The 12165-nt window shown below is 33.5% G+C and overlaps 2 protein-coding genes and 1 non-coding gene across 3 annotated transcripts; 1 reads left to right on the top strand and 2 right to left on the bottom strand.

Moving 5' to 3' along the window:
• Positions 1 to 1069: 1069 nt before the first annotated feature.
• LOC102610090 (uncharacterized) lies at positions 1070 to 3421 on the bottom strand. Its single transcript, XM_006483617.4, has 3 exons — positions 2478 to 3421; positions 1606 to 1791; positions 1070 to 1511 (listed from the first exon to the last, which is right to left on the bottom strand). The coding sequence occupies exons 1-3, from the start codon at positions 3144 to 3146 to the stop codon at positions 1221 to 1223; spliced, it is 1146 nt and encodes a 381-aa protein (XP_006483680.2). The 5' UTR covers positions 3147 to 3421; the 3' UTR covers positions 1070 to 1220.
• A 2839-nt stretch (positions 3422 to 6260) lies between these two features.
• On the top strand, positions 6261 to 6342 carry TRNAS-GCU (transfer RNA serine (anticodon GCU)). Its single transcript has one exon. It is a non-coding gene; the product is annotated as a tRNA-Ser (tRNA).
• Positions 6343 to 6554: 212 nt separating this feature from the next.
• Positions 6555 to 9230, bottom strand: LOC102610411 (transcription factor MYB83). Its single transcript, XM_006483618.4, has 2 exons — positions 8787 to 9230; positions 6555 to 7762 (listed from the first exon to the last, which is right to left on the bottom strand). The coding sequence occupies exons 1-2, from the start codon at positions 9086 to 9088 to the stop codon at positions 7048 to 7050; spliced, it is 1017 nt and encodes a 338-aa protein (XP_006483681.2). The 5' UTR covers positions 9089 to 9230; the 3' UTR covers positions 6555 to 7047.
• Between the last annotated feature and the right edge of the window lie 2935 nt (positions 9231 to 12165).

The following is a 12165-nucleotide window of genomic DNA, read 5'->3' as shown; positions in this document are numbered from 1 at the left end:
TCTCTTTGCATTTACAAAATCAATTTCATCACTATATGTAATAACATAAATGAGTAACATCTCTTTTTGATGAGAAAGATTTAAGTGGGTTTTAAATCCAATTGTGGGCGTTGTGAATCTTTTTCTTTCTTAGCTATGAAAATAAGTCAATATTGATTAAATTCAATCTCATGATTACCTCTGGGTGATTTTAGAAAATGTATGTGTGAAGCATAAATAATTAGTCTTAAGAGTGAGAGATTAGAATTGAGCAATCGCCCTGCAAAACTTGTAGGACATTACTTCCTTTAGAAGAGAAGATTGATAGGAAAAATACAAAAGAATTTAGCTACAGTCATGACGCATAAGATTAATATATATATAATATCCGAATTGATTGGAGCAGCTTTTGCTTTTACACCAAAACATAATAATGATATAGTTTGCACTACTTACTAGTATTGCAATTAGTTAATTCAATTTCCATTTCTTGACATTTATATCTTATTTCGATCTTCGCATAAATTTGTTTAGGAGATAATCTCCAGTCCATCAATAATAAAACTTAAATATGGATAAATTAATTTGAGATTAAGTCTTACCTTTTGAGCATGAGTTAAATTTATAAATTTTTATATTGTATCTGATTGAACTCACGGATAAACTTGAGAGATAATCTCGCTTTGATTAATAAATCAAGTTAAATATAAATAATCTCGCTTTGAGACAAGTCTTGCCCCTTAAGTTATTTTTTGATAATGTATAAATGTCAATGGGCTAATTCATACTCAAAATCTAATGTTAAAGTTGAAATTTACCCAATCTTAACTATATATTTACTCTTAGATTTATTGTAATTTAGGATTTTAAAGTGCATTCTTTTTTTGTTAATAATATCCTCAACAAATTTGAATTTAATTTTTGTAAAGTGCATTTGAATTTAATTTAATTAGTGTACACAATCTTTAATTAGTGTAAAGTGTAGTTATTGAAAAAGAACATATATCTCAAGTAAGTACGGTGAGGTTTTCACTCAAGCATTTATGATTATTATTTATTGTGCTCGTGGTAAATTGTAGAGGAAAAGGGGAGGTTTCCGTTACTACTATTATTAAGAGAATGAAATACAAATGTTTCTAATTTAAATTAATGTGCCAAATAAATCTGCTTGAAAATCACTAGTCAAATCTTTAAACGGTAAAAATATCAGCAATCTTCATCTCACGTACAAACAATCAAGATTAAGAAATAGTAATGCAAGTGCTATTGTACACTTGAGTTCGATGTTTCTTGTCATACTTTCTATTGAGGAGCAATAGGCACTCAGCTTCGTGATGAAACTCAGGTTTTATGAGGTCCCAAACAACCCTGTAATTTGTTCTGAAGCTCATTCGAATGATCAAAGGCAACCCTTTTCCCAACTCAAGTAAATCTTGCATGTTTCTTCCAGCTCCGTACATTGGCTTGTTTCTCGTTCCCACATATAATCGAAACAGGCTTGAATCATGACTCGCAGCATATAATTTTGGACCCTAGGACAAATTAATTAACATGTTATCTATCAATAAGTATGTGATTATTTTGATGTTTAAATGAAATAAAATATTAGTCTTGGTTAACTCTTACGTGTGATGATGCGATGGGGAGGCGGCCAAAGGACATATCGATGACTGGGGGGCTAATGTGAAGGCCGAAGAGCTTGGATTTGTTGTCTACTAATAGATCAACTGAGCAATTGCTTGTGAGGATTTTAGTTGCCACTCCAGTGCTATCCACTCCTTCTCCTAGTCCAAATTGGCGAATTCCTGCAATCTGAAATGGGGTTTACTTAATTGAATGAAGTTTTAGAGGATGGCATTATAATTTGTTTGTTTCATATACAAAGTGTGATTAAATATTAAAATACTAGATCCCGTACTCAAACCTAAGATCAATCTTATACTAATAATATCTCTCGGGAATAGTTTGATTGGTTAGTCTTTTGAAAACTTAAAAGAAGTTCTAAAAGGATGAATTTTAGGGAGGAAAGTTCTTTAATTTGTGCTTGTGCTAAGAGGAATAGCGTGGAATAAATGTTTGAAAAAGAAAAAGAAGATGGTAAATGACTGTTGAGACACTCAACCAAAACGAAAGCCCATTATAGGCCCACTTGTAGTTGAAAGCCCAAACTTGGGACAGCAATATAAACACAACCTTTGGACTTTTTCAACTGCGGTTGTACATTCAGGCACAAAAGCCGTAGGATTACTGGAAAGAAAGAACAAAGCCATTGCAACCCCACTAACTAATTTCATGCAATGGAAGGATTGTACCTTGATAGTAGTGATGTTTTCTTAGGTAATTAAGGGAGCATCACTAGCCACTACTCAAAGGACTGAAACTAGTCCAGTTAGCAAGAGATTTAACTGATTAAGCGAAGCAAATTGATCAACTCAAAATCAAAGAAGAACGAATTAATAGTACAGAGCTACTCAAAGCCGAGAGATGAAATTAAGTACCTTGATAGAAATCAAAGGAGGCGGTGGCTTAGAAGCCATGTAAAAAACAAGCAATGCAACTCCCAAACTCAGCAAAAGTCTCCAACTTATTTGCAAACAAATCCAAGCACATGAATTAGACCTCTTGAAAGAAAAATACCTCCACCAAAGACCCTTTTTAGCGCTACTCCAATTCCCATAGTGATGGTACCACCCACCATCATTCCCATAGTGATGGTACCACCCATCGTCATCATCATCATCATCATCATCATCATTGTAAACAATTATCAGACGGTTCTGGGGAGCCTCAGCCTCAGCTGCATGTGCATGGAGCTCCTCATCGTCGTCTGCACTAGTTGTAATGACCTTCTTGACGTCATGGGAGAAAGAGCTGTTGGATCCTCGAGAAGAGGAGCCACGAGAGAGAGTAGTGAGTCTTGAGATCGCTTGGAGGTTGTTTTTGGTGGTGGCTGAGGCTGTTAATTCGGAGCGAGTCCGGGAGTGGAAAGCCGCCGAATCATAATCATTATTAATAATATTAAATGTGTTTGCATGCGATATTGTTGAGGGGCTCTGAACATAGTAAGCACAAGCTGGGTATGCGTGATTGTGAACATGGAACATTTGCGTTTCTTCCTCTCCACACTCACCCATTGATCTTTCAGTGATCTCATGACTCGACATCATGACTCAGAGAGTAAATTAAGTGATGATGATTCTGATTCTGATTTCTTACTTCTGATATTGGGGTCTTCAGAAGTTTTTAAACTGAAAAAAATAAAAATAAAAATAGAAAGAAACCGTCGATTGCTTTTGTTGCGGCGGAAACTTGATTATTAATTGGCCATCCGGCTTCATAATAACATGACGCACAGGCCATAGCCAAATGTAAATACAACGGATAAAAAGACGTGACTTCATTAAATATTCCATGCATAAAATTAATTCTATTGTGTTCAAGAAAACGAGTTTGAATGGTAAATAAGGATAAATATCATGAAAAAATTTATTGGCTCAAATAGTGTAAATTTTGTTTTTACCATGAGAAACTTTATCTCAGCCTTATTGAACATTTGCAAAATTCACTTTTTGAAAAAATATATGTTATCGGTCTCCTCATAAAAAAAGGGAAAGAAATTTATCTTTTTATTTACCTTTTTTGTTATCCATTCAAAGCGCAAAAAAAATAAACTGTTACTGGTAATTCCAAGCTAAAAACATTGTTTCTTGGGAGCCGTGGGAGACAAATGAAATTCTGGACCGACAATTGCGGGAGAGATTCTCTTCTTAGGTAACCCTAAGTCCCTATGCCTAGCATTTGCTTTACACCGAATTCTCTTTTATCTTTTACATCGTAGGAATGATAGCAAAGCAAGCACATTTGCATTAATTAATTCCCTCTTTTACGTGCATTGTTTTTATTAATTTTATCTTTAGCCAAAAAGAAGGAGAAAAGGTGTTTTTTCAATGAGAAAGGTTTATGACAATACAGTGGTTTGTCCCAACAGGCATTATTGCTCTTAGATAATGCATTTATATCTCTCACACATAATTTCCAAATCAAATTCACTCGTATAAATGAGTAGCATCTTTTTATGTGTAAGATATATGCGTATAAATGGATTCCAATTAACTGTGGGTACCCGGAGGATTTCTATGAAAAGACCCAAAAAAAAAAAAAAAAAAAAGTCTTTACAAGATAGATCCCAAAGTAAATAATTGATTGGTTAAAATTCAATCACATGATTACTAAGTGGGATTTTATTTTTCTTTAATTGAATTTAAGATTTGAGAGATTAGTATTGAACTATAGGGGTAGCGAATTTATTAGATATATTGCTTACTTTTGAAGAGAAGATGGATTGAAATACAAGTGAAGAATCCATATATACTCATGATGGAAAAGAATAAAGAAATATAATCTGCTAATAGATCGGACCAGCTTTTGCTTTTATATCAAGACCGACATAATGATATAATTTCCACCTCTCACTACTATCATCATCACAAAAATACAGTATCCATTTCTTCGCAAAACCTAGATCTCATTTAGGAATTGGTATAAATTCTTTTACAAATGGATATCCCATAGTATTGCCCGTCAACTCACTAATTACCTTTCGCTTGAAAGCGATCACTTAATTTGATTGTCTAGATTAATAAAAGCCTCGTAAGGCTCTTTCTGTTTTTTAATTTTCTAAATTAAAATTGACCATCAACGGGATGTAGTTAATATTTCTTTTATATGATTTTCTTTGAGATTATTTTCTTTTGGATATTCAGGTGAGCTTTTAAATTATAAAATTTATAAAGAGGTAATGATTTGTGGGGCTTATAAGTATAGTAACAAAATAATATTAGAAAGCCCTATTTGGTAGCGCTATTGGATAATTACAGCTTTCTCACTTTATAGTTTAGAAATTGAGTTAATTTAGTTTTATACTTATACGTGAAAACATATAATATCTTTGTAATTTTTATGAAAATTATTATTTAAAAATTATATTTATCATACACTATCAATTTTTATTTTATATTTATAACTTCTTTTTTTCTCATTTACAGCCCCTTTTAACACCAAACAGAGCTTAACTCAATCCTTTCAAAATGAATATGCCATATACTTAACTTGCCCATCAACACATAATTACCTTTTCACTTGAAAGCAATCGCTCTAAACATTTGACCATCAAGATCAGCAAAAACCTCAAAAGGTTGTTTCTGTTTTTCAATTTACCGGACTAACAATTGACCATCCGGATGTAGTTTAGATTTTATTTTATTTTTTTATGGTTCTCTTTGAGATTAATTCCTGTGGATTTTTAGGTGAGCTGTGAAATTACAAAAATTTATGAAGTGGCAATGGTTGTGGGGCATATATAGATAGTAACAAAATGATGTGAAGGTCATATTGATAGTGTAATTGGAGAGTTGTATAATATAATTTGAAAGACCGCACATTACTAACTTTAATTTCATAATTATTTTCTTTTACTATTCACATATCTCAGCACCAAACAGGATTTAACTCAATCATTTCAAAACGATTATGCTATATACTTTCACATCAACACATTAATTACCTTTCACCTGAAAGCGATCACTTTAAAGATTTGACCATCAAGATCAACAAAAGCCTCACAAGATTCTTTGTGTTTTCAAATTTACTAGACGAAAATTGACCGTGAACGGGCTTGTAGTTAGGTTTTATTTTTTATTTTTTATATAGTTTCTTTAAGATTAATTCCTATGGATATTTTAGGGGAGCTATTAAATTATAGAAATTTATGAAGAGGTAATAACTTGCAGGACTTTTAAAGATAGCACCAAAATGATATTAAGGCCTTATTTGATAGTGTAATTGGATAGTTATAGCTTTTTTAACGTGTGATTTGAAAGTTGAGTTGATTTAATCTCACGCTTATGTGTAAAAAATTTATAATATTTTTTTATTAAAATTATTATTTAAAAGACATTTACCATACACTATCAATTTTTATTTTATTACTATAAATTTTTTTTCATTCACAACACCTCAACACCAAACAGTATTTAACTCAATTATAATTGATCTTTCATGTAAATTTAAATAGAGATAGATTTATAAATGTAAAAGCCTAAAAGGTGGCGTCTTATAGGAAATTTGGATGGGTGCCAGTAGTATCCTATTTTATATAGTTTTTGCAGATGCAATGGATCAGTCCACCTTCAAACTATTCCAATGAACGAAATCGGGCTGCGTTTCCGGAGTCTCTTGTAAATTTAAAAGAAATATTAAAAACAGCAACCGTGGTTAACAACGACGCTTTGGCCGAGTGGTTAAGGCGTGTGCCTGCTAAGTACATGGGGTTTCCCCGCGAGAGTTCGAATCTCTCAGGCGTCGTCCGTCATTTCTTTTCCATTTTTACAAATTTGACTTTTGAGAGGCTACCATTTTTCCTTGCGCATTCTTTTTGCATGAAACTCACGAGTTGCCTATTAATTATGCACTCAGCAATTATACTTCTCCTAAGAAGAGTCAAGATAAGTAAATTTTTTTTCAATGAGTTTTGAATAATGTAATAGTAAGCCAAGAGACAGAGAGAGGGCCAGGAATTTCAATTTACTTCTTTCTTATGATCATCTGGTTACAGTGCAAAGTGCATGCGTTACAAGTATAATCCTCCTCATCTCCCACTTACAACTTATTTCCGACATGTACACGAAACTACGACTCATGATCAACTAAGCTTTATTATTCAACTCTACAAATTCTACACCACTACTCACATTTCCCTCTTCTCAGGAACTATGACTATATGTTTCAACAACGATCCCACTGCTCCTGAAATAATGACCGGAGTGCCTCAAATTGAAACTGAAATTTACATACAAGAAATTATGCTAGCTGGGTATTCACGGCGCCTTGCAGCATTTATTGATTGCAGAAATTTTTTGCTGTTTGAATGAACAAAAAGAGGAGATTTTGAGAGAACAAAGAGGACACATATAAAGATGAAAGAAGTTCGAATTTGGTGTTTTCTTTTTAAAAGAATTTTCGCCCAAAATTTCCTAGGCTTTATTGGGTCCAAACTAAAAGGGTGGCCAATTATTCAACTTGGAAATCAAGAAAAGGAAAGGAGGAAATGTTATCCATGAAGCCCTCAAGATCCCATTCTCCAACTCTTAAGTTTTCTCCTTGCCAATTATTTTCCAACCCCAACATGTCCCCTACTTTAATTCCTTGATCAATTGTATTATTGAAGCAAGAATTATTAGTGTAGTGGTTGTTGTTATTGCCTTTCAAATCAACATTGTAGTTGTGGTTGTTTTTGTCGGCATTAGAATTGTTTTCTTCAATACTTCTACTCTCTAGTGGAGGAAGAGAAAGGTCACCTTCTAATCCCATTTTACTAGGCTCTAAAATCCCGTAATCCTCGTAGAATAATCCATCCCCCGTATGATCAACTTGAGCTATGCATGTAGGCATATTATTGAATAAACATGACGCACTTGTCATGTCATAGCGGGTATCAAGCATCGAGAAAGGATCAATTAACTGGCTATTATTGGATGTGACCATGGTTTGTATGGATGTCGATGACGAGGAAGACGAGTCCATGCACATGGTCATGATGTCATGATCATTAGGCATGGGCATGATCCCTGCTGTCACACCTCTTGGCTCTAATGAATCACTATTGTTTGGTGAAGGTGTAGGTGCATTGGGGTTGGTTTTTAATATTTTCTTCAATGTGGAATTCCAAAAATTCTTTATTTCATTGTCAGTTCTTCCTGGAAGACGGGCCGCAATTTGAGACCACCTAAATTGTTTGAAACAAATGAAGGTAATTAAAAAATTGCAGACAATGTATATTAACTATAAGCGAAGAGTTTTATTGTACTTTTATTAAAGCAGGCTTTGCATGGATACTTGAGGTCTAAAACTAGAGAAAGCTTGCCTTGATCAATTGTATTATTAATGCATGCTTTGCATGTAGGCACATTGTTGAACAAAGGGAGGATTGTACACGTATGGATGCTTTACATGTTTCATTGTCTGTGTGGATGAAGATTCAAAGTTCGAAATTTTATTTTTCAGACCAAAAAGGGGCAAAAACTCAAATTTGCAGAAAGAGAAAGGTGGGGTTGTAGGGGGAGAGTTAAAAAAAGATAGAGCAAGCAAGCATATATACATTGTAATAATATCATAATTAATGGACCTGGGTATCTCCTGAGCTGTTTCAGAGAATTTTGCCTGGGATGCACACTTTTCGTTTTACATCTCCCATTAAATAATTAAGGAAATTGCTTGATAAAAGTATGAAAAGGTAGAGACTAAATAAAATGCAAAGATGGATCACATTTCATTAATTTGAGAATAAAAAATGTAAAAAACCAATAATATGGGATCAAAATCCGGGATAAGAATGATCAGCAAATTAATGAGCAATGGTTATAACAAGTTAGCTTAATAAGGATAGTTAAATGCAAGGTGCTTCCTAGCATGAAAATATGTAGCCTCTTGTGATTAGGCGATTATGCTTCTCTAAGCAAAAGAAAGAAGACAATTCACTTTCAAGCAGTTCTCTCGATATTTATTCTATTATTTACTTAGTTTTTAAATTTTAACTATATTTTTAAGGTATGCAATCACAACTAATAATCTCACTCACATAAAAAATAATTAAACAAATTCTCTAGAACAAGAGAAATATATTATTATAATGAGCAAAAGATTGATTCAGTTTATTCAAAAAAAAAAAAAATTATAGCAGTCACAAACTAATTCATGCTGGCAATTGCTAAAGCTCAATGTATACTGCTTTTGGTTTGTTTAATAATTACCTGTTGCCAAGAATGGAATGCAAATGAATGATGAGCTCCTCTTCTTGTGGTGAAAACGCGCCGCGTTTGAGATCAGGTCTCAAGTAATTGATCCAACGAAGACGACAACTCTTGCCACATCTCTGGAGGCCAGCATTCCTAGCAATGTCGCTCCAACATCCTTGTCCATTTGTTAACATGTACTTGATGAGTTTATCATCTTCTTCTGGTGACCATAAGCCCTTTCTAAGCTTATTAGCTTTAGCATTGATGTTGCTACCATTAACTAGTCTCTCTTTCCCCATTAGATCTGGCTTCCTCATTGATAAGATACTTTGGAAGTTTTGTGCTATTGGGGTTATATAAGAGCGAATGATATGTGTAGTTTGTTTGTGTGTGTGTGTGTGTGTGAGAGAGAGAGAGAGAGAATGAGGAGGCTTGATGGGGCGGTAATGGTGATGATGATGGTGATGGTTGTGGGGTTTGCTTAGAAATATGAATAATGAGTATGAGAGTTTACATATATATACAAATAATTAATCAGAGAGAGAGAGAGAGAGAGAGAGAGGAATTGTGTTTGTTGGTACGATGGGTAGAGTGGAAAACGGATCGGAGGGGGACCTCTCTTTTATGAATAATATTATTGAGAAAAGGAAAGAGAGGGATGGTTGGTCTTCTTGTCTTTGACTCTATGTAGTCTTTATCGATTCATTTTGATTTCTTCACTCACAAGGTAATCATCATATGTCTATGGGACATAACAATTTTGCTTCCACTTCACATAATAATCTCTCTCTCTCTCTCTCTCTGTTCTCTAGGGTTAGCCTTGTAAAACACGTGTGGTTTGAGAATGTGAGAGTACAAAAGTTTAAAAAGTACTGTCGGTACACTTTCTCAATTACCCAAAATGTCACACGTTTAATATATAATGAATAGCTCTGAGGATTAAGCAACTTCTATGGCATGTATTTCTCAAGCAATTCACGGGCCGTTTTGGTCAAATATTCAAGCATTTATCTTTTTCCTCAAGTCATGATTCTGTTAACAGTAACAAATTTGGATGAATAAGCAAGTAGTTTGTATTAAATTAATATCAGTTACTTCTTAAAATTGTATTAAACTTAAAGGACACTTCATTTTGTTGTTAGAAAACGGAAGGACTCCATGCAAATTAACTAGAGGAACACTCAAGAAATTTATGAAAATAATAAGGATATATCAATTAAGTTGCATTCTCTAATGAAGATTTGTCAGACAACGTTCATAGACGGCAAGTTTCTTTCGATGCCCTGTTTGCTCACATAACAAACGATGGAACAGGAACAAATTCGGATCACTTCATTCAATAATTAATAGGGTAATTATCTACCAACCACCTGCTTTTTTTAACTTTTTCAAAAGGACACATTTTTTTTTGGAGCGCTCCTCCTGAAGTTAATATTTTTTTCACCAGTCCATTCTTGTTATAACACTGTTAGAACTTTGCTGACATCAGAAGGTAAAATTGTCATTTCACAAGGACATTGTTTGAAAACAGAAGTGGACAGGTGCAAAATAATATAACTTCAAGTGAAGTTCAGTGAAAAAAAATTAAAAAATTGTGTATTTTTTAAAAAAATGTAAAAAAAAATGTGGTCGGTGGATAATTGTCCTTTTATATTTGGGGGTAAAAAAAATCATTTATACAATATTCTATTAGTTCTCTTAACAGTTTGAAGACGAAAATGGACTGGTGCAAAATAATATAACTTTAAGTGGAGTTCAGCAAAAAAAATTAAAAATTATATATTTTTAAAAAAGTATGAAAAAATAAGTGGTGAGTAGATAATTGCCCTAATTAATATTGTTCATTATACCAACAACTTTTCAAAATCTGATAAGCGTTTGCAACGATTAAAAATATTCGGTATCGATTTTGTGCTGTCGGTCAGATTCAATCTTTAATTAAATTTGGCTACACAAAATCCAAATATATATTAAATCAGACCAAGCAGAAGAAGAGATCAAAATTCCTAAGGTTTCTATTAACTTTCTGCAAAAGCATATTTACGTTGATATCAATAAAAAATTATGGTGCCCCAGAATTTATTTACTTGGGAATTAATAAAAATATAATTTCCAAAAGTGTCCATGTTACAGCTAGAATGGTGGGCATCAAGATACAACAACACCCCCCTACCCCCACAAAATTTCATTGTCTAAATGAGTTGTCATAGTAATCTTCCCGTGCGATTCCTTTTCTTTACCTAATTTTCTCTGTACATGGCAATGGGACAAGTTCCCAGAGAAGAATTCACGTATCATGATAAAATCAAAAGATATTCCAAGTCATTGTCCAATCAAAATTCAGTTTTTACAAATAGGGTCTCAGTCAAGTGAAACGATCATCAAAAACAAAAGGGGGCAAACAAAATTTTGATATAGATAATTCATAAGTTACTGGGACCCTATTAGCCGATGGGGACTGCCGCGATTTTCTGGGAAAAAGGATGAGTGGAAAATAAACTCACAAGCTACTCAAATGCTTCGAAAAGCATTCTCTTTCTCTTTTATCTTTATCTCAACAGCTGTCCTAGAAATGTAGCTCTTTCATATATGCTTGTGTGGCTCAACAAAGCAACATAGCTACTTTGTTATAAAGACAAGAAATAACAACTAAGACCAGATGGTTGTTAGTTATACTTTGTACTAGATTCTACAATATTGCTCATTTCAATCTATATATAAACCCTATCTATATTATCAGGACAATATTGTTAAAATACTAGGCCATCAGAACCCAAAATAGTAAGCTGTAAGCCTGAGGGGCTTCATCAAATAATTATATGAAAAGTTCGCACACTCATGAATTCTCTACTATTACCATGGCTATATAAGACTAGCCACGGCATCATCTTTCATGGTTTTTTTTCTTTTTTTTCAGGATAAGAGCTATTGCAATTGAACCGAAAAAAGAAAAACGGGGCCGGGGAAAAAAAATCTGCTACTGAGCTAAGTGTTTCTATTAATTTGTTCAATCATGGACTGCTTTAAGCAATTCCTCAGATGCCGCCATGCCTGTATCATAAGCAAACAAATTCGACGAAATTCTTTATTATTATTATTATTGTTTAAAAAAGAAATCAGGTAAAAACAGTCTGATAAGTATGAACTATGAACGTACGAGACAGTTGGTAACTTTGCTTTCATTATAAAGCAAGTCACATCACTATCGGATTTTCAGGTTAATAATATACACACACTTTTTTCTATTTTTTGGCCTGACAGGACATTTCTTGGAAGCTTTATCCTTTTACTGAGAAATTGTAATGAAACCCCTTTCCAGTTTCCACTCCATAATGCTCCTGTTGTTTTCAATTTTTTATATATAACGTGTGTGCGGGCAGACGGGCGCATTTCC

This window comes from Citrus sinensis, chromosome 4 (genome assembly GCF_022201045.2).
Source record: "Citrus sinensis cultivar Valencia sweet orange chromosome 4, DVS_A1.0, whole genome shotgun sequence".
Lineage (NCBI taxonomy): Eukaryota > Viridiplantae > Streptophyta > Magnoliopsida > Sapindales > Rutaceae > Citrus > Citrus sinensis.
This window is presented reverse-complemented; position numbering and strand designations above follow the sequence as displayed.

Bases quoted from the DNA above. Each gene is read 5' to 3' on its own strand.
- LOC102610090 (XM_006483617.4), bottom strand. From the start codon at position 3,146: ATGATGTCGAGTCATGAGATCACTGAAAGATCAATGGGTGAGTGTGGA. The intron at 1,792-2,477 runs GTACTTAATTTC...ACCCCATTTCAG, and splicing joins CTCCTTTGATTTCTATCAAG to ATTGCAGGAATTCGCCAATT. The intron at 1,512-1,605 runs GTAAGAGTTAAC...AATTTGTCCTAG, and splicing joins TCCCCATCGCATCATCACAC to GGTCCAAAATTATATGCTGC.
- LOC102610411 (XM_006483618.4), bottom strand. From the start codon at position 9,088: ATGAGGAAGCCAGATCTAATGGGGAAAGAGAGACTAGTTAATGGTAGC. The intron at 7,763-8,786 runs GTAATTATTAAA...CAAACAATTTAG, and splicing joins CATTCCATTCTTGGCAACAG to GTGGTCTCAAATTGCGGCCC.